General features: G+C 40.5%; 1 protein-coding gene across 8 annotated transcripts in view; it reads right to left on the bottom strand.

Moving 5' to 3' along the window:
* MAP7 (microtubule associated protein 7) overlaps positions 1 to 21899 on the bottom strand; it is a 127173-nt gene that overhangs the window by 100381 nt on the left and 4893 nt on the right. For 3 of the 8 annotated variants that reach the window (XM_052784459.1, XM_052784458.1, XM_052784457.1), the window contains exon 1: positions 13108 to 13729. The exons of 1 other annotated variant lie outside the window; for it this stretch is intronic. In XM_052784459.1, coding sequence (XP_052640419.1) covers positions 13108 to 13237 — 130 coding nt within the window. In that variant the 5' untranslated portion in view covers positions 13238 to 13729. Of the gene's footprint in view, positions 1 to 13107; positions 13730 to 21899 lie in introns of those variants that run through there. 4 more of the 8 variants (XM_052784467.1, XM_052784463.1, XM_052784465.1 and 1 more) reach the window with 2 other exon arrangements.

Here is a 21899-nt window from a genome sequence, read left to right on the forward strand (position 1 = left end):
GAGATTGTTCCTGTAAATGTTACTAGACATGATATTTATCACCAGTTATTCTCTATTCTCACAAGAATTTTCACGTGAAAAGGCAGTCTTTGCAACACAGGTCTTGGAAGGACTGTTAAATCAATAACTGGTTTTCCAATAACCAGTCTCAGAAGACAGTTGCTTTAAAACTAAGCAACAAGCTTTCCTCAAGTGAGGAACATGCCTCCATATTTATATTGTTCTGTCTTGTCTTGACTTTCATGACTCTCGCTCACTCCCAGCCTCCTATCTTGGTGTACTTTCACACTACTTCAGTCCACCAAAGTGAGCAGGCCAGGTTGCATATTCTGTGGCAGAGAATTGGTTGAGAATGAGGAAGCACAAAGGCTTTCAAAAATAAGTAAATGCCACCCCCCGACACACATTAGAAAAGGTTTTGTAACCAAGGAGAAAAATTCAAAATCTGACTTTGAATTACAGCTGTTGGATCCTGCTTACTCCATCGAACATCCCATCTATTAATATGCAGTAACTCTACCAACCCACTTAAATTATTCTACAGCATCATTATAAGAAATAACTTGGCTCTCTTTAAGGACTGATAAACCACATTTTACCAGTATCACAAATACAAAAGTAAACCTACTCATCAGGTTGCTCCCTACCTTGTTTCCTTCTGAAGCCACATTAGCTTACATTGTTTCAAGAGCAGGTGTTTGCTTATGTGATTCGCTGGTTGCAGTGTGTCAAATCACACTCCTAGGAGCCACCACAAGGACAAGCAAGAGAGGATAGTAACAAGCAGATGAGGGTAACCTCTCTCAATAACACAGACCCCTTTCTTAAAGCTTTTGCTAACTTACCAGGTCAAGTTTACAAGGCCATATTGTTGTTTCCCCTACCTTAAAAACAAACAAACAAAACCACAAACCACAAACAAAAGCAGTCAAAGACATCTTAAAGTACCTCTGCTTGAGAACTCCACTGAAAACTAGCCTGTAGACGTCCACATTTCATCAGCAGAACCTTCTTGCCTTGATTTATAGCAAAAAAAGCTACAGCCTCGCCATCTGGGACTCGATTAGTGATAAGAGCTTGCTACTGGCAATTATCTAGATCTTTTAGAAAATAAATCCTAGGACAAGTTTATGAAAACTCCATAATCAAAGCCTGGAGTATAACAAGAAAGACCAAAGAACAGCACTTCCTCAAAATTTAAGCTAAGTCTTCACTGAGTGTTAAAGGGAACTGCTAGTAGCAGCAAGACACACTGAACTCCTTTCTACAGCCAGGCAATAGCAGGGTCTGTTTGCAGAGCTAAGATGAGCATAAATCACCTCTGCAGACCCTGGGGTCAGGAGCCCATTCAGAACTCCCAGCACATTGTACTCATGGAGATGCTGTCTTCATTTCTCAGGAGAGGAAGATCAAACTGTCATACTATCACCTTAAATATCTCAGCCTTGGAATGTTGCTCACCACACAGATGCCAAACAAGTAAAATCTGTAAGGATGGAGATTAAACAAAAGTCTAACAGAAAAAGGAGGCATCCACAAGCATCACCATGGTGTGAGCATCACAGTCTTCACTATACTGCTTTCCTGTGCTCTGCATCAGTTATTGACTACAAAGATTTATGTTAAACATATTGCAGTGAAAAGCCAAGTGTCCTGGTTTCAGCTGGGATAGAGTTAATTGTCTTCCTAGTAGCTGGTATGCTAAAGAATGTTGGTAACACACTGATGTTTTCAGTTGTTGCTAAGTAGCGTTTAGTCTAAAGTCAAGGATTTTTCAGCTTCTCATGCCCAGCCAGTGAGAAAGCTGGAGGGGCACAAGAAGTTGGCACAGGACAGAGCCAGGGCAGCTGACCCAAACTGGCCAACGGGGTATTCTATACCATGTGATGCCACATCTAGTCTATAAACTGGGAGGACTGGGGGCAGGGGATCGCCGCTGGGGGACTAGCTGGGTGTTGATCAGCGGGTGGTGAGCAATTGCACTGCGCATCATTTGTACATTCCAACCCTTTTATTATTGCTGTTGTCATTTTATTAGTGTTATCATTATCACTATTAGTTTCTTATTTTCTGTTCTATTAAACTGTTCTTATCTCAACCCTCGAGTTTTACTTCTTTTACCGATTTTCTCCCCCATCCCCCTGGGTGGGGGAGGAGTGAGCGACTGTGTGGTGCTTAGTTGCTGGATGGGGTTAAACCACGACACCAAGCTACTCTGCATACAGTCTTCAGTGACACTGAGCATCTAAGATGTGGTTTACAGCAGCAATCCAGGTAACTCACAGGGACAGCAAAGCTCACAAACTCCCTGAACACAAACTAGTTGAAAGCTGTGTTTCTTAAACTTGAGAATAACCCAGTGAAGAAGAATCCTAGCACAAAAGTAAATAAATACATTATGGAGTATTTCAGAAAGGACAGATTGGAAGTGTAATAATGTACCAAAATGCTGTTAACCCAGGCACAATGACAAGCACAAGCTGCTTGGTCTGCAGCCTGGTTTTATTGCCAATACCTCACTCAGCAGCTGGTTGTTGCTGTCCTTTTCTGGTTTACAGATGGCGACTGCCATCTGCTTTTTCTTTACCCCTTTACCCTCTTATTTTGCAGTTCAGACTGCAACTAAACACAGCACTTTAACATAGCTAGATAGCTGGAGAAGATTGGTTAGGTTCTGGGTTTGGGTTTTTTTTGTTGTTTTGGGGGGGGTTGGTTTTTGTTTTGTTTTTTTTTTTTTTAAACAGACTACTTTTTATTCCTTTGCTGCAGGGAATAAGAAAGTGAGGTAAACAGGTAAACATGTTTTGATTTTTCTAGTGAAGGGGAATGCACACAAAATGTGAAAGTAGCACTGTCCAGAGTTTGCGTGGACTGCATGTCCAAGCTGGGGTGCACACTCCCCAGTGAGATAGCTGTTACAAATAAGAAGGAATGACCAGCAAGAAGGTTCAGCAGTTTGTTTTCCACCATACTGCCACTGCTGCACTCAGAAGCATAAACAAGTGTGAACTCCACTGACATGACACCTCTGTGTCTTCAAAAACAGCTCAGCCACATTTGATGTCATTCATGGTGTCCTAGCATAGAAGCCAAAATCTAGTATTGTAGTTTTCATCAGTGCATTAGTCAACAGGCAGACAATGAGGAAACTGACTCTGAAAAAGGAAAAAACCCAAAGCTAGAATGGGCTGTGTAAAAGGATGACTTCTCATGTCAAGGGCGGGTAACTGGATAAACCTGCATTTCCAAAAGAGCTTTCTGAAAAGCTTTCTGAAGCAGGATTGAGAAACAAGATAGCTCTGTACACCAAGATACAACAGTGTGAATAAAGTTCTGTCAGCACTTCTATAATAAACCTTGCCAGCGCAGGAGTTTAAAATGAAGCTGAAAGATCTGGAATTCAAGAATGGAAAAACCAAGCCTCTTCAGCACACTTAACAGTATGTTTTAGGATGTTATGAGATTATAGGTCCAGAATCTTTCACTGGACTTTCAACTAGTTCCAGCTAGTCAGATTGTCTCTGCCCAAGACATCAGCGCTACGATCATATTCCCATCAATTAAATTAGAATTCAGGCATCATGCAGAAATGTTATTTTTGAAAGTGTACGCTACTTCCTCAGTCCTTTTCCTCACTGTGTCCCAGCACAGACAATAAAAATTCTTAAGGTTTTCTGTGTCATCCACTATCCTCAGATCCTTCAGGAAGCATCCCCGTTCCTGATAAAGAAAGAGAGCATATTTCTAGCACAGCATATCACGCAATAGGAGGTGGTTATGGCACTAGGCTACAGCAAGGCTCTTCTGAAGACAAAACTCCCCCAGCTAGAGTATCTCCTGGCTGCAGGGGTGTGCAGTGGCACTAGCCTCATTCCACAACCCTCCAATGCTAAACAAAAAAATCAGCAGCAGATCGCAGAAGAGATCTGTGAGCAGTTGTACCTGACATGCCAGATTGTGAAAGGACAGTTGTCCCTACATCTGCTTCAGAGGTAAGAGGAAGACCCAAAAGAAAGCTGACTAGGGAGGGTGTCACGACCCAGACGGGACAGAGCAGGGAGTCGTGTTTGATTTGAAATTCCCTCGGGCTAAAGTAAGGTGAACCGACACCAAACAATCAGTTGAAGATTTTATTCATGACAGAAGCAAACTGAACTGGGAAGGCGTGGTAGTAGGTGGCAGGGTTTCTCACAACAGGAACTGGCATAAGACTACTTCTGTAAACCGTGTAACCCAGGGTAACCATATATGTCAATTCAGGGAATAAGGAGATCCCTCCCATCAAGTCATGAGGTTCAGAGCAGATCCCTTTGCTTTCTAGACTCCTCCTCAGAGAAGGTCCCAGGGGTAGCTGGATCTACTCTTAGTCTCAGACTTGGTCAACGGTTTATGTCTTGAAACAGATGAGGTGTAGGGATTGTGGAAGAGGAAAAGGAAAGAGAGAAGACAGAGAGAGAAAAAGGAAGAGAGAAAGATTTCACTGGTCCTGGGTCCAGCGTTGGTTCAGTCAGCCGAGGGGTCCAGTTCCAAGGGGCTTATGCTTACGGGGCTTCAGTTTGTGTCCTTTTATCATCCTTGCCCCTCCTTCGGGTGGGCAGCCGAACTCGTCAGGCTAATGAGCAGATTGTGAGCCTTTGGGCTTCAGGGGTCATTTGTAGAGTAACTTCTCCTTCCCTGCAGACCTGGCCATTGTTTGATCTTTGTATCAGAACAGCTTATCAGAACAGGGAGCTGCGCAGCCTCCAGCACACCCTCCCCCTCCTGTTGCTGATGTCTGAGCTGATGGGCTTTTCACCTTGGTTCCTTGCTGTGCAGCGTTTGTCTTTAAGCAGAACTTGCCCCACCACAATGTTTGAGACATTAACTCTTTCAGTCTCTCACGGGGGGGGGGTGGGGGGGAATCAACCTCCATGTGAAAGACTAGGCCAATTAGTAGGCATGATTGGATGTTCAGACTGTAGCAGTATTAAACAAGCGAAATAAAGACTGAAGAGCAGGTAGCCAGCAACCAAACTACAAATTCTGTTTCTAAGTACACTTAGTGCCTTCTGGGACTTCCAGTACCTTGAGTATTTCTCCCGGGTTGTTGAGGGTTTTGGGTAACTCTCAACTCCTAAGCAAACTGACACTTTGCCTCCTCTTCAAGTTGATTGTAAATCTGGCCTTCAACACACACTACTGAAAACCACTTGCTGAGATTAAGGACCAATTGTAAATCCACAACTATGACTTCTAACAGGAAACTCCGGCTTTCCCTGAAGCCAGCTGTACAGACACTAGTACCAGAAAAGGAAGAGTGCTTCAGCTAACTAAATTTTTATTCTTAAGTGAAGGACATCAACTGGAAGATTTCTATGATTTGGAATCTGTGCTACTTTCCACATTTTGCTTCCCACCAGTCTCAGCAGATACCTGTGCTGGATTTGCTCAAACTCTTGATTCCAAACCCAGTTTCCTCTTGTTGACATCTACACAGATAAACTCTATAAATCAGACATGAAGTCAAGTCTACAGAAGCATAGCTAATCCCTGAGAAAAACTGTTGCCTCTACAGAGCTAAAGAGCAAAACGAAGCTTCAACAGATCTGAAACAAATGGAAGATAATCTATTTGCCCAGCATTAATAAAAGGGAACAAAAACTTCAATGGATTTTTAATCTGGCAAACAATTAGAGAGAATCTTGTACCATTATCCCATTGAAACTACAGAAGGTATTACTCTAGTTCAAAACAACTCAACAGTTCCCAGCACAAACACACACACAGGGCAGCCTCAGGTCTCTGTCAGTACTGACATGGCAGTTCAGCTGTCCACTGGCATAGCCTGCCCCAAATCCCTTGTCTCCCCCTCTAGTACAGGGACAAATTCGGCTTTCTGGAGAAACCTGCATCCAAGTTAAGCTGCAGTGACCTGCCTACTGGAACTTTGTTTATTCTAACCATTATCAGCAAGTTAATCATTTAAAGGAGAAAATGAAGCCAACATTCAAGTGCTTCTCCTCTGAAACTGCTAGTGTAAAAAGAAAAATTTAAACAATCTGCATGCTATTCCTAGTCATTCCTGTCTTGAGCTTGACTAAGCAGTTACACTACATCTATACATACAGATCACTAAGGTGGGGTTTGGGACAATTTGGCTATTCAGTGGCTGTCATAGTCAAACTATAAATCAATGAGATGGGAGTTTTGTGTAGAATTTGGTAAACATGATTCCACTCCTCTGAAAGAGACAAATACTTTGCCTCAAGCAACAAGATGTAAAAGCCCAAGTTTTAGAGTAATCCCTAATTTGATTTCTGATGTTTCATCTGCATTTTTATTTGTTTATTAAACATTGCCTGTAGCCTCCCTCACCTTCATTATACAGATCTGACCCACAGACATCAGCATCTACTCATATCATGCTTCCACTCAATGCAGGTGAAACTCATATATATGAGTTTCAAGTAATGCTTGGCTAGAAAAATAGTGCACTGTGAGATGCACCTTCAGTGAGTGAAGGTAGTTAATTAAAATAGAGCAAATTGCATCAATCATTGTGGCATTTGTTCTCCTGGCACATTACTGTTGTTGTCTGAGGTTGGATAGACTGGGTTAAATAATTCCGTACCATGGCTTAAAAAACAAACAAACACCCCCCCCCCCCCAGTCACTTCCAAAGAGACTTCTGATACTAATACAAAACTCTTTTGAGATGCTTTCACTTAGAACTCTGAATTCTCAAATACCAGAAAAACAAGTTCTCCAGTTGTAGAGTACAGACTGAATTTAAAGAAAAAGAAAAAAAAAGAAGCACAGAAAGTACTCTGTGGGTATCTGAATAAGCAAAGAATGTACATGGGTGAGTTTGTGCAGGAAGAAAAAATTATGTACTCCCACTGATTCAGCTGAGCCCAGTAATGAGTAGAGTTCCATCATCACTTGCTCATGGCCAGAAGCAACACTCTGGGCCAGTGCTCATTAATTTCTCTGGAGTTCAATATGACAAGCAAAAGGTCTTCTCTTAAAAATAAAGCCAGACTTCTATGTACCTGGCTACAAAGACAATTTTGAAGGAGTGAATGGATACGGCAGTTTCTGAGCAAGCTTGCAAACAGCAGCAAGAGTGCCAAGACTCTTGACACCACCACAATCACAAAAACATCAGGGTATTTAACTGCAACATACTTCTTTTAAAAATATGTGCTTAGCTATTGCCTCATTTTTCCACTGTAAAATAAAAACATAGTACTACCCAGGCATGTGTGATGTGGTACAGATAGGGCATAGAGGTCCATTTCTTGCTGTCGTCTTATTCCAATGGCATGTTCTGTATAAAACCCTTGAAAGAGTATTATTTGCAATTTTCAGGGGGAAAAAAAGAAGAATGCAACAAGACCTCAAAGAATTTAAAGATCCTTGGACACATGTACTACTTTCCAGGTTTCTCTCTCTCCCATAAGAAATGGCCATAAACCTACATTGCTTTTGCAGCTATTTTCCCCACAGTTGGAATTGTATTCCCAATTCAAGCTTTTTAAAGCCACTGCTTTTACAATGGTAACAGTGAATAATGAAGAAACTCCACTGCTTGCTATCAATCCTTCATGAGCAGTGTTTCTTATTCTATAAAACTTTCTTGAGAGTTGTCTAAATTAAATTGAACTCCAATCTTTCTGCAACTTCAACAAGCATTCTATCCTGCAATTACAGTAACCAAATACTGCACCCTGTTCTCACATGGACAGCTCTGATAAATACTATGTCATCATTTATATCTTGGTTGAAATAACCCTATTTACGTACAAAAGTTACTTTGCAAAATTCAATCTTTCCCTAATTAGGATTATCCTCAGTTCACATACCAAGTTAACCTGAATTCCTTTTAACTAATATCTTAAACTTTAAAGACTATTAATATTGTACTTTTTTGGACGTTTACCATTCACATACTCCATGTCAAGTATGCTCCCTGAGCATACGAATACATCACAGGCTGTTTCGCCCCACACAATCACAATCCTCCAGAATCAGCAGTGAAAGCCTCTTCTCACGGAGCTGAGCTAGAAGTGTAAGATGATTCTTACCCAGCATAGATAAACTCTCAGTAATCCCAGCACACACTTTGATGAGCAGACTTTGTTACAACCAACACAAGCCAAGTCCTCAGACCCGGGACTTCCACTCTGAAAGCCAGAGGGACTGAACAAATCAGATTTGCTCCACTGGTCTGCAGACATATTCCCTGCTATCCCTGAGACTTCCAGCACGGTCTCTTTGCTTTACCGCAAATTATTTCATGTTAGGATCTCTTTGTCTTTATTACAAATAAGTTGTTTCATGCTACCCAGCACCTACAGCTATGAACAGTGAAATCCTACAAAGACGACAGCTTTGTAGTAGCTTCCTGAAAAAACACGACTTCCTTCTGCACCCCCAACAGCTGCAAATTAGGTAATGAAAAAAGGGTTTTTTTAAGAATGTACCTCCCAGATACTTTGAAAGCTGTTTTTAAACAAATGGCCAGAAAAAAAGTCACAGATACTTTTGAATCCCTCTTCTGGCCTTGGCTAGCAGAAAGAAAGAGGAAGTGTAGAGAAACATTAGCAGAACTCACTTGAAGATGCAGGACACAAACCACATTGTCCAGGTTCTCAGCCCTGCCCCTTTACACAACCAGCATTGTAATGAGAATTGGTACTTCTCCTTCCTTCCACCCACTCTTTCCCCTAACTTTGTCTCAAATGCAGATGAGCAAGATAAGGCTACCAACTGTCATGAAAATCTCCAATACTTGATTTTGGTGAGACAGTTCACCAGCCTTTTAACAGCTGCTCACTGTTCTGCTCAAAACAAACCAGAGGTCAGCCTACTGACTAGCATTAAGAGGGCCCATTGGGAGACCCACCATCCCAGGCAGTTTTGCTGGTTTAAAGCGTGGTGGAAGCCAGAGGCCAGGCTGTCATTCTAGATCCAGCCTGAGGCACAGACTCCGCAGCGTGGGTAAGATTACACTTCCACACCCCATGCAGTACCTGTTTTGTAGATATACGGTTTCAGTTTCCAGGACTATCAGTTTAGTGCCCTTGAAGATGCCAAATTCCCTTTTCTTTCAGGTATCTTAAGTTTGTGTTTGGGTATAGACATACAGCAACAAAACAACAACTGAATTAAAAGTTAGCCAAACTGAGTTTAACAAGGAATATTTATTTCCCCAATACATGCAGAACACAGACTAAGCACATAAACAGTCATGTCAAGAAATCTCCCTCATCTCTCTGGATGAGCAATGCCTACATCCAAAATGAGCATTACACAAAAACATCACCATCCACCCAACAGCGGCAAAATCTGCTGGTAATAACAGACATTGCTGCCATGCACCAAAAGACTGGAAAAAGCCCTTTTCTTGTTTTCAAGATGACAAAGAATCAGTGTTACTGTTCAGAAACCTAAAGCATATATGTCTAGCTTTTTATTAGCAGTGATACTCACTCAGCGGATTAGATGTACACTGCCTTGATCAGTTTTAAATAAGCAGGCAGGTGCAGGATTCCTTTGTTATGTTAGTTGAGACTTCTTTTCATTCATTTGCCATAAATCTCATAAGGTAGCTATTTCAGTTATTAATTATTCAAATTTATAATCCAGAAATATGAGCATTACTTTTCCACGCTCTTCAAATGATAGTTTTAGAAATACAGTATTATCAATAGTCTGAGAAAGTATTCCCCCCACCCCCAAGAGGAAGGAGAGGAGGCATCACTTTAAAATTTCATAAAATTGGATCAGAGTTATTAAGACTACATCCAAGGTGCACAAAATCAACAGGGCAGAGGGAAATGCTAAGGTGAATTGAATTGCTTGTGTCTGAATTCAAAGAATGGCTGAGGCCAAAGTTCACACATACAGGATGGATACCTTTAATTAAACACTAATCTACCTAGACATATCTTTGTGATTTACATAAAGAACGACATTCACACACTGTCTTCAGTCACAGAAACAGTATTTGTTTTACAACACAAACTTTAAGGGAACACTGAAGCTGTTAAGTGTGTGGTTCTGTGCCTCTTTTGTCTGGTTTCTTTGTGGATATAGTTGCAGAACTGCTGGAAAGCTGATGACTAAAACCAAAACTAATTCAAGTGCAAAATAAGCTTCTGTAAACCTGTACAAATTGTATTGAGGAGTGCACTATGTAGCACAATTCTTGTATGTTATAACAGGAGAGCAGAATAGAGGATGTTAATAAAAGTAAAAAAGGCAATTGAAAGTCATTTTTATTTGCACTGTTCTACTATGCAACAGCTGCACCTCAACACCCTGCAATAGTGGCCGCTATACAGACACGTAACAAAAATGCAGGCCTTGACCCAAAGACAAGAGGAGGAAAGGAAGTTAAAATATTTGGTAAAGAAGCAGTGTATACTATTCACATCAAAGGAAAGGAAGTATCAGGAGCACATTGCTACAAAGATCACTGCAGGCTTTTAATATCTCCAGATTAAAAAAACAACAACAACAACAAAACTTTGACAAACATTTTCATTATTTGTTTACACTAGAAGAACAAACTCATTGCCTACCAGACTTCTCAGATTACAATACAGGCAGCCAAAGACAAGAAAAGAAATGGCTGATATCAAAATCAATTTACAGAAAAATCTCACAAACGTTAGCCACTTGATGATCCACAAAAATATGTTTCCCAGATGACAAAAACAACTCTCATACAAATTCTAATAGAGTCTAAGTATTCTGAGAAGACTTGAACTACCAAAACGTCAATTATTTTAGAACTTATGATGATATTCAAATATCCTTAATGGAGGAATGAGCTGTTTTATTACTTTGGAGTATCAGATCCATTAAAGGCCTCTTAGGTTTTGAACTGCTGTACAAAGACAGGTCCAGCATGATTACAGAAACTGCAGATGAAGAAGACATGTAGCCCACCTCCCATTGAAGATGACACTGACTTAGTGTGTGCTAGCGTGGTGAAAATAACAAAGAAACATCTCAGCAGCTGAAGGTGCTTGCTGAGCAAACAGGACAGGTAAAGAACTAAGACAAAGCAAACACTGTAAAGTAACAACAGAACAGTCTCTTAAAGACTCAAGAAAGCCTCACATGGGTCCATCACACATCTTACGTTTCAGCTCAGAGCTGCACTAGAGTGACCTTGCTTGGAACTGGGAAGGGAAGGGAGAACACCACCCTGAATACATGCATTCTCCATGACCAGGCATTCCAGCTCTAACCCACCTAACCACTGATAACACATTCAGATGTACAGAAGGGTAAATAACTACATGTATCAGTGTGCAAATGGTGTTCTAGAGATAGTATGAGCCATTTTAAGTATTTAGTAAAAGAAAAACAAATGAGTATACTTTCGAAATATTTTGTACAGCCTCCTATATTATTTCTCACTAGGAGCATTCAAGGTAAGCCACCAAATTTTTATCTTATTAAAACCACATGCTCTTGTTAGTTTGCTGTCTGTGCTCCTGCGCACATTTGTCTACTTACATTTCACAGCAACAAGAGAAAAAAGAAATAATCAAAAATGGAATCTCAGGTATAACAAGAAAGGCAAAGGATAAGCACATCTGTATAACTGCTGCAAGTAGAAAACACTAGCTAAGTCAAAAAGAACTTTTACCCTGGGAAACTATCAGTGCCATTGAACAAAACCAGGAAAATTATTGATTCTTAGCTTTGTGGACTGCTGACCTTAGAAGTCATCCAGTGGCTGATAAAGGAAAGTAATATGCTTCTTAAAACATTAAAAACTCAATAACCTCACACTAGAGTTTGCATCTCAATGTTATATGGGCAGTTTCAAATATACAGAAGAGCAAGTTACTACGTACACAAGACCCTAACACATTAGGCACATTAACAATGACTAGCAATATATATTTTATGACAACACTCAAATCTGTCAGGTTCATTCCTATTCTGAGAAAAAAAAAGTGCAAGCTGCAAACTCAACCTTGAGTTCTAAATTTGTTTGTAACAGCTACCAAGCTACCTTCTTCCTTCAAGAAAAAGAAAATAACCAGTTAGCTGTAAGTGATTCAGCTCTAATAAATATACATACTATAAATTTGCTATTTAAATGCTTGCTAGCCTCTCCTGTTACATGGTAGAATGGCAACATCTGAAATTTGAAACACTGTCTTGAGGCTATAAACTAACATTTGTTTTGTAAACAAAAAAAAATCTGGTACAATCCCCCCCCCCAAATAAGACCACAAAAATGAGTGCTCACATAAATGGAATCACTTGATCACCAAAAAAAAAAAAAAAATCTAATTGTCAAACTTAAAATTCCAGTCACAGTTGTAAGGTGCAGGATCCCTCCTAGACCAACAGAATTTAAGCACTAGGATCCATGTGGAAAACATTAATTACATTATGTAAGTGTGTAAGATAGACAGTGGCTACACAGGCTTGAGAGACCTCTTTTATAAATCAGTGGCCATCAGCATCCCTCCACCACCACCACCACTCACCTACCTTAAACACCATGAATATTTTTCTTTAGCATTTACAATTTGTTGGGGCTTTTTTGTGGTTTGGGGTTTTTTTGTCAGACTTCTCAAAGTCAGTGTATTTGAACAATGTGTATTTTTCTATACTCTGCCAAAGGCACACTGCCCCTTATGCGCACGAACGGAAGTATTGCTAATTTTACATTGTCTTTGGCAAAGCTGTCTTCTATAACAGGCTGGTATTGCATTCTGTATTCTTCAAGCCTACAATCACTGTTTTTTACAGGTGTTTATCCGGACTGTATACAGAAATCAAAGAAGACACACAGAAATTCACGGATATATTTCTGATGCAGGACCCTCATCCCTACTAGAAAAAATGGGGTTAATAACTAAAAAGTATTTTTTCTTCATCTCCAAAGCAGATTATTGCATAACAATCCAGGGGATTTAAATACAGACACCTATCATGCATAGTGCATTTGTGGGTGCCAATATGCATTGCCAAACTGCACCAGTCACTTACAGACTCTCTATAGCACACAGAAGAGCTAATAAAATGTTGTGCCTCCTGTGCAGCGTACTCCACACACAGCCCTGATCGCGCTGCAGAACCGCAACATACCTTTCGGTCTTTTGGAATTCCCATTCTTGAGCTGCTCATCCTCTTCGTTAATGGTGAATAAACCCAGGGGATTTGGCCTGGCACTTTTCTTCAATCTCTCTTGTCGGAGGGCAGTAATTGAACCGGGCATGTTGCTGTTGCCTCTTGCTTATTAAAAAAAAAATGTAAGAAACTGCAGCCCCTGCTTAGCTGCTAGCTGCAACACTGCCTGTTCATTTGAGCACTTGTAATAGATCCCCTACGGATAAGCAGTATGCAAACAGCTGACAAATACCAACATCCAGTCGGAAGCAAAAGGCTTGCAGTCTTTCCCCAGCTTCAAGAAAAGCCCTAATTAAAGGCACATTGGTTTGGACGCTGCTCTTCACTGTCTTAACCTGTTCAATTGGATCCCAGCCCACAGCTCCAGGTTCCTTGCCGCAGCACCCTTTTCCCTGCAACCCTCTTCCAGCTACAGCATGCTAAAATATTCAGCACGCAACACAAGGAGAAAATATGATACGCCGCTGTTAACAGTTGCCCTGACAACACTGACACATCCTAATCAAAGGGGGTCTATGAGTGTTGTCTCCTCAGCTGCAGCAAGCCGGCCTCAGGAACGCTGTCTCCCACCCGCTCGCGGAAAGCTAGAAGCACCTCGGCAGCAGGGACTGACTGCTCCTTCCTCCGCGCAGGGCGGCGGGAGGACGGAGCTCTGCTTGCACAAGCAGATGAGCACCGAGTGAAAAGAAGCCTGGAAGGCTCCAGGCACCAACCTGCATTTTGCCAGCTGCTCTGTTTATTCATGTTTAGAAATTTTAGCCTAATCTAAACTAAAACAATGAGGGCGAGTCTTCTTCCATATACGCACGCGTGTGTTGGGTGTCCCCCCCCCACCCCTTAACTTAATCACCTTCCTATGCAGTGCATACCTTTTGCATTAGGAGTGCATACACCCACAATTACAGGCAGGTGTTGGAACATTCTTTTCCATGTGTGAAAACTCAAAAATCAGGATTTCTAGCCTGTACAGACAACATAGGACAACGATAGGACTTTTGGAGTCAATATTCTGTACCACACCATTAGTTTTACAGCACCAACCACTAATGTTCACTTTGCAAAATGACAAAATACAAACAGCCTGGGTGCTTTTAATTAGTTGGATTTCCTTCATATGCTGGCATTCTGGATCTTCTTTAGCCATTATGACAGAGCACTTGCTCACAAGTTTTGCAATCTGCATGTTCCATTCTTCACAGCTCCAAACACCACTATGCAACATGCTGGATGTTCTACCTGTGCAACCTTAATTTTTATCCACTTCCACCTCTCTAATTCAATGTGCACTCACCATTTAAAAATGCTACTGAAGAAGAACTGCAAGCTAGAACATCTCTATAACGTTAAAATTACAGGATTTTCCCCACTGCAGATTTTTTTTTTTTTACAGAGAAACTTGATGTAACATGATCACTTGCCACGAGATGGCACATACATTAGTTGACAAGTCTGCAGGTGGCTCATATTGAAAATGCAGGATTATACAGACATATGACAATGGGTAACCTCAATGACATGGGTAACAATACTGAAGAAGAAGGGTCAGAGTTTATGACAGTCAATATGATATGTATCACAGTGGCCTGGGATGCTCTTTACAGGGGATCATGCTCAGCTGGCAGGACAGCTCTGTTCTCACACACCTCAGGCTCATCAGCCAGGAACCCAGTGGATGGAGAACACAGCACCACCTGAAGGCTCAGCTGGACCATTCTTCCTTCTTCTCCAGAGTGGGCACAAAACATCCAGCCAAAACACAAGTATTCTGCAGGAGGGCACCAGTTCTGAACCAAGCCTGCAGCTCCCCTGCAGTACATATTTCCTACTGGCTCCGTCCTGCCACTTGGCTACACCTTGCACTGTCTGGGCGTACACGGAAGCTATACATGATGACATTTGTCTACATTTAAAGAAGCTTTGTACTAAAGGGCGTGGACAGAAAAAAAAAACGGAGTAAGAAAAAAGCTATAACACAAGCTGTTCTTTAGCTCAGCAATTTGCCTTCCAAGGTTTATACAGGCTACTACTTCATCCTGCAAGCGAAACAGCTCCATTCCTCAAATCCCACCCACTCAATGCCTACCACAAATACTACGTAACAGTACACACATAGCCACAAAAAGAGGATGGTAGGTAGTACCATGAATACTTTTCATACGTGCCCAAGACTGTTGCCGACAGAACAAAAGTAACAGAAAACAACACTTACATGGCACTTAGTTAAATAGCACTCTACTCCCTTTCACTGTTTTGAGTCACTAAGAAAGGATTCCTGCCCTTTTAAACATTCTGTTAATCAATCACCTTTAATTGCTAAACTACTTAAATAGGCATTTTAAAACATATAAAAGTATCTAACAAAAAAATACACCTAACTGGAGGGGCTTCCAAAGGGCCTTTGAAGCTTACAGGTATGATAACTGTTCCAGTGTCTCCATTTCCCTATTATCTGAGGAGTCATGGAGAACAGCTAGAAGACTGAGAATGCCTGCTTTGGTCCTTGTAGGATCCCCTGCACCCGTAAGAGTGACTTGCTCTCAGTACAAAACATAGTAATGACTAAGTTTAGTGCTTCAGAGGCTGGTGAAGATGGATTTGAGCTATGACACACAGGCAACTGAGGCGTTGGTGCATATTTCTTTCTGTTGACTTACTAATGGAGAGGCAAATTCTGACAGAGGAAAAGGATCAACAGCACATTCAGCTTATGTAGCATGATTTTATTTCAAGGCCTCTGTGGTTAAAAACTATGCCAGCCCAAAACATGTTTCCAAATGCCTACTGAAATATCACCCTAGCTACCTGCAACCTATTACAAATGAAAGGCACCTGTTACAATAGAAGATACCACATAACTTTAGGTACTTGTTTTTTTGTAAAAACATCTTCCTAATAAAACTATTAAACATGCATAAAAAGGTACCAATTCTGCATAAAACCAGACTGTACTGACAAATCCCCTCCCTCCATCCACTGGTTTAGGGCAGAAAAAGAAATTCCTGAGGTATCCCTAGCAGGAAAGCTTTATTTCAGCCTTGTCTCAGCTATGTGGGAGCTTCTATATGAAAACCGGGATGAAAGCAACATTCCCTTGAGGGAACAAAGTGGTGGATAATTTTAGTAGCAAAGCTGTTAAATTCTTTCAAAAAAAACCCCCAAACAAACCAACAAACCCCCAAACTATTTGCTTACACAGCCCCTATCAGTGATTCCTCCCCTCCCCATACCATTAGTCAGACTGTGTACTAATACAGTCACAGTTGAGCTCTTACTGATGGAGTGAGACTCTCAAAAGATGGAACGAGGTCAACTGTGTATCTTGAGGGCACTGGATAATTTTTGGTTTTTCCTTTTTACACCACTTTCAAACTCATTATCAGTTAAACCACTACACAAACACACCCACTTTCACCTACTGGATTCTACAGGCATAATTACCTGCACAATACATTATCTGATATGCAACACTCTTAAACAGCAGTTTGAACAAAGACTATTAGGGTAATTATATTATCTGGGAAATGTAAATATTTATAACATGCTAATAGATGTTTCTGCTTTAACATCAGGTATTAAGGCTTGATATCTCTGCCTATGAAATGAAAAGCAAGTTGAAGCCAGTGACCAGAAGAGTCACCAAGATACCTACATGTAGTCTACCATGGGTAATCTGATAATTTTCAATGGCTGAACTCTAGATTTGCCATCTTTTCATTCACAGGATTGCTTCAGTCCCTGTAAGCTATCCAGAAACTACATGAAGCTCATTACTGTGATTTAGAGTATAATGAATTGCACCTAAGTTCATGTTCTACAGCCACTGCCTGGTGAAGCACTCTTGCCAGTGTGAAGTTAGTAACTTATGCTCTTTCATGGAGGGGGAAGACAAAAGACAGTATTCAACAAAAGTTTGCTAACTAACAGAAAAGAAAAAACTTGTGAAGACAAGACAATTTGTACCTTTTCACAAGAATTGTCAGGCTGTGATAACTATACCAGTGTATGTTTTCAAGAAAAAAAAACCCACTTGGTGTAGCACTAACTGGAAGCCATCTTGTATCATTGGGCACACCAGGTTACATTACAGAAAATCAAGCCAACTGAATGCAGGATCATAATACTATTGCAAAAGGGGCAAAAGAAATTTATAGACAAATTGCCTATGAAAAGCTCTGCAAACAGAAGCACTCACAAGACATTGCTGAATCACAATGTACAGCTTTTTCCTCCCACTCCATGAGACACCCATTGTATGTTCATCAAGCTACATTTTACAGGAATTTCATGTCTTTCTCCTGCTATTTTCTTAGTGTAAGAGCAGTTAAAATACTATTTTAAAGGAACACCATACCCAAAGAGCAAGCAACCACACAAGTCTTAACACACACAAAAATCTACAGTCTGCCATTATTGCGAACCCCAGATATGACCACTAGCTTATCTCCAGCCTTCAAGCTCCTCTTCTTACCCACTGCCAGCCAGAGGGATTAAAAAAAAGTTTGAGGCACAGATGCATCAAGCCAGTTTCAGAAGCCAGAGTCACCTGCTCACCACTGCTGCTCTCTGACACTTAAGTTCTCCAAAGGCTGAGGTAAGTTACAACCTCCAGCCTCAGTTTCTCCACTTAGGTAATTCTTCTTCTGAAAGAACTCATTGATTCTTACAAAATACTTTTCTCTTTTAAAATACCTTGTATGACCTTACTGTTATGAGAGCTACTCAGTAACTATTCAACTACTGAAACAATAAAGGCAAGAAAAGCCTGGACTGTGAAAACCACAAGCTGAACAGAGAAGTCACACATGTGCTTTAGTACTTTTAGAGCATTACCCACAATCCTTTTCTTATCCTGTTCTTCAGTTTTATCCAAAACTGCTAACAGCTGAACATCATTTTCTTGTGGGGTACCAAACCAAAACCCCAACCAACCAAAAAAACCCCACAAACGTGAGACAGGTCTGGGTCACAGTATTTGTAAAGCAAAATAAACATTGTTCTAGTTCTGCTCTTGGATGCTGATTCAAGGCCTTTTAAAATAAAAGGAAAGCTTTCCCTCAACTTAAGTGCATTTTGTATCAAGAATTAGATCAAGTCAATACATTATTTTAACATATGCTCCTTTCCAGCCTGCCAATATTTCCCTATTATTTCTGATTTTCTTAGTACTGAGAGGTTCAGGGCAAGGCAGGTATCCAGCTTATATAGTAGCATCAAGAAAGGATACGGCATTTTGCATTTATAGACATGTTTTTCCAGCATGAAACAATAAGGTTCCATTGGGAACTAGGGTCCAAATGTTTCTTTCTTGGAAAGAAAGATCAGGAAAATCAAGGTACAATTAAAAGCTCCCATCCTGTTCTGCAAAAACAGTGCACCAAAAAAATTCAATGCACCTACCCATGAAAACACATAATCATATTTTGTATGGACATTTTCAACATTAATCACCTATGTCAAAAGCCTTTTTTAAGAAGTCATTTAAAAATATATAATGTAGACAGTGCTAGATCATAGAATATCTCGAGTTGGAAGGGACCTGTAAGGGTCATCAAGTCCAACTCCCTTCTCCTTGCAGGACAATGTTGGAATACGGAATATGGACACTAACTAAACTCCAAACTCAATCTCTCCCTAATTTCCTTCAGGAGACTCATCTTGTTGCATTTACTTTCTACTTCACTAGGTTTTAAATCAGGCCAAAAAAACTGAGAAAGTAGAGCCCTTCCCCTGCTTGTGTGAGAAAACAGCTATTTACTCAGCATCAAAGGACTGGAAGCCTTCTTTTCAATGCCATGTAAATCTAGGACAGAGCAAAATAGCCTTAAAAAGACAGACAGGATTCCCCCTGCCCCGGCTTAAAAAAAGAAAGAAAAAGAAAAGTTCAGTTGGAAATAGCAAAAATAGCCACCATATCAGAAAAAATACTTGCTTCCATTAAGCCAACCACTGTCTCAAACATCATGCACACCTAATCTTTTCCACTGTTGCTCTTGTATTCTCTTTTCCTTCTACCTCTTATTGTCAAAAAAGGACAGAGAATAACCTCGTCTTTACAGAGGTTTCCAAGTCTCTCTTCAAAGATATCTCTAAGGCCTCACTTTTATATACAAGATAATAAAGGACTGGCAGATTATTCTTACAGCAGTACATTAATTTTTTTTAAACAACTTCCGTATTTAGTGTATAAACATCTGATATAATCATTGATTTCTTCTTTCCACCTTCTTGGAAGCAAAAAAGGCCCCTTGCATTGATCAGTAAGATTGAATATAAAATGCTAGAGAATAAGAAGGGAAACCTTCATCTTTTTGACTAATGAGAATCCTGCTGTCAAGAGTATAGATGCACTCTGAATAGCTTTAAATAAGCAATGAGTCGACTCACTTCTTAAAGTCGAGGCCATAAAACCACAGTACTTTCATGAACTTATTCTTCATTCATCCATTGAATTAGGTGCTTCAACTCAAGAAAAAGCAGAACTGTTCAGGCTTTCTAAGCAAACATCCACTTAAATACGTGCTGAGGAAACAGACAGGAGCAGCAGTGGATTACTAAGATGCTTCAGAAAGCAAACTTAGAAAGGCAGGTTCAGCTCTTTTCCCCTTTCTCTCCTGGAGTTTGAACAAAAGCATCTTTATTCTGGTTTCACATATCAGTATCTCCCTTTCCAATAAATTGAAATCAGAATTATTAACCATATCTGCCTAAGGGATGATGAATTTTAAATCAGCTAGGTCTGGAAATGAAAAGCAGACACTAGGTCTTTATTTTCCCATCAACTATTCTGACTATTTGGCTCCTTTAGCTTGCCCATCTGTTTATGGGTCCCATCATATGTGCTGCAAAGACTCCGCACATTCTAGATTTTTTGATCAAAACAGTAAGACGACAGCATCTACAGTCCTGCGAGTGAAGAATATAAGAGCAGCCACGGCAATCATCTCACATGATGTGGGAGACTTGATTCTCCACTCCCCACCTCGTCCTTACCCACTGCAGTTCTGGTGAATCACAGGCAGGCAGCTGTGCCAGCAGGCAGCCGCACTGCCTACAAGACCCTGGAGCAGGAGGCAGCTCCACCGGGAAACATGCCTTGGCACATGTGCTCAGGCACTGAAGGCTTCTCTTGGAGGTGACCTCTTCCCAGTTTCAGCTGTCCCTCTGACATGCGCAGTGCCACACACTGGACCAAGGGATGCTGAGAGCTCCTCAGAAGTGACCAGACAGAAGGTAAGCGTTAACCATTTTCCCTTCTGTCAATTAAAACTGAACCTGTGTGCATTTCCATGTATAGGAAAATTGAGGAGAAGGCTGGGAGCCCTGCCCTATTCTGACTCAAACTCACTCATCAGAGCAAAAGACGTGAATACGGAGGCAAGAATCTCATCATCCACAAACGCCTTGAACACATACGCACCAATAAAACAATAAAATACAAGTTGTACATTAACAAGTCTTGTTACATTTAATTAAATGGATTTGCATAGTATGACTAATTATAAAAATTGCACAATGCGTACCACAATGAATAAAAACATATTAGATCATTCTTAGCCAACACTTTTTATTTATATATAACAATGATACTGGATCAGGCCCTATAGTAGAACATATCATGTAACTTCAGCCAATGCTCAATTAAATAAGGAAAGGCAGTGAGGAATGGGGACTTCACAGGGCAGTAGGAAACTGGAATTCAGTAGAAGACAGAAGTCATCAATGCTGATTACCCTACTAACTAACAGCCTGGGCAGTGTTTCCACTGCTTCCATTTGTAAAAAGAACTATTTTTCAAATACCTAGTTTGTATTCAGGTCAAGAGAACCAAGCACTTGTAAAGCACTCAAAATTAAGAGCACTTACGTATCTACTAAGCATTTTGGTAGAAATGTGAACATACTTGAAAGAAAAGGCACTAAGCTTTTTCATAGAAATGTGAACATACTTGAAAGAAAAGGCACTAAGCTTTTTCATAGAAATGTGAACATACTTGAAAGAAAAGGCAATGTGCCAAGACCAAATTAAAATTTTCTCCATTGTTGTATTACTGACCATATCCGATAGATGGAATCCTGTGAACTACTTTGTGCTGTGTTAATTAGCAGTGCTCTCCTGACGTCTTACTTCCCAACACATTTCTTAGAAGGTGACCAAGAAGTCTGGACTTTTAGATTCCATTAACTTTAAAGGAGAACACATTAGCGTATCAGACACAGACATAAAAAATATTCGGAGATATCAGTACTTTATTTCTCCCCTCCGTAATCTAGTCTCACACTGACTATCAGTGTGGAGCATAAATCGTGCCATCACTTACATCTCTGAAGAATCTCAAAGTCAACAGGACTCAGGGTTGCTAACTCCATCCATTCGAATAATGAGGCAGCCTACCCCCCATATGTCATCTTAACAGACAACTTAGGGTCATTTTCCTTGAACTCTGACAGATATCCTAGGATACATATTTTCAAGATTTTTCTCCAAACCCACAAAGGCTATGAATATACCTTCTACTTATTTTAATGAAAGCAAAGATTGATTTTAATGAAAGCAAATATGGCACGACTCCAGGATCAATACTTTGGAACAGCTGCAGAATTAAATCTGAACCAGTTTAACAAATGTACTGTCTTCTCATAGTCTTTTTCAGCTTAAACACGTGTAATATGCATGTAGCCTGTTCTGCCACAGTTCCTAGCAGGCCACTGCATTTGTTTAGCAGAAGTCACACACAGGGGATCCCCTTCCCG

This window comes from Harpia harpyja, chromosome 4 (genome assembly GCF_026419915.1).
Source record: "Harpia harpyja isolate bHarHar1 chromosome 4, bHarHar1 primary haplotype, whole genome shotgun sequence".
Taxonomy (NCBI): domain Eukaryota; kingdom Metazoa; phylum Chordata; class Aves; order Accipitriformes; family Accipitridae; genus Harpia; species Harpia harpyja.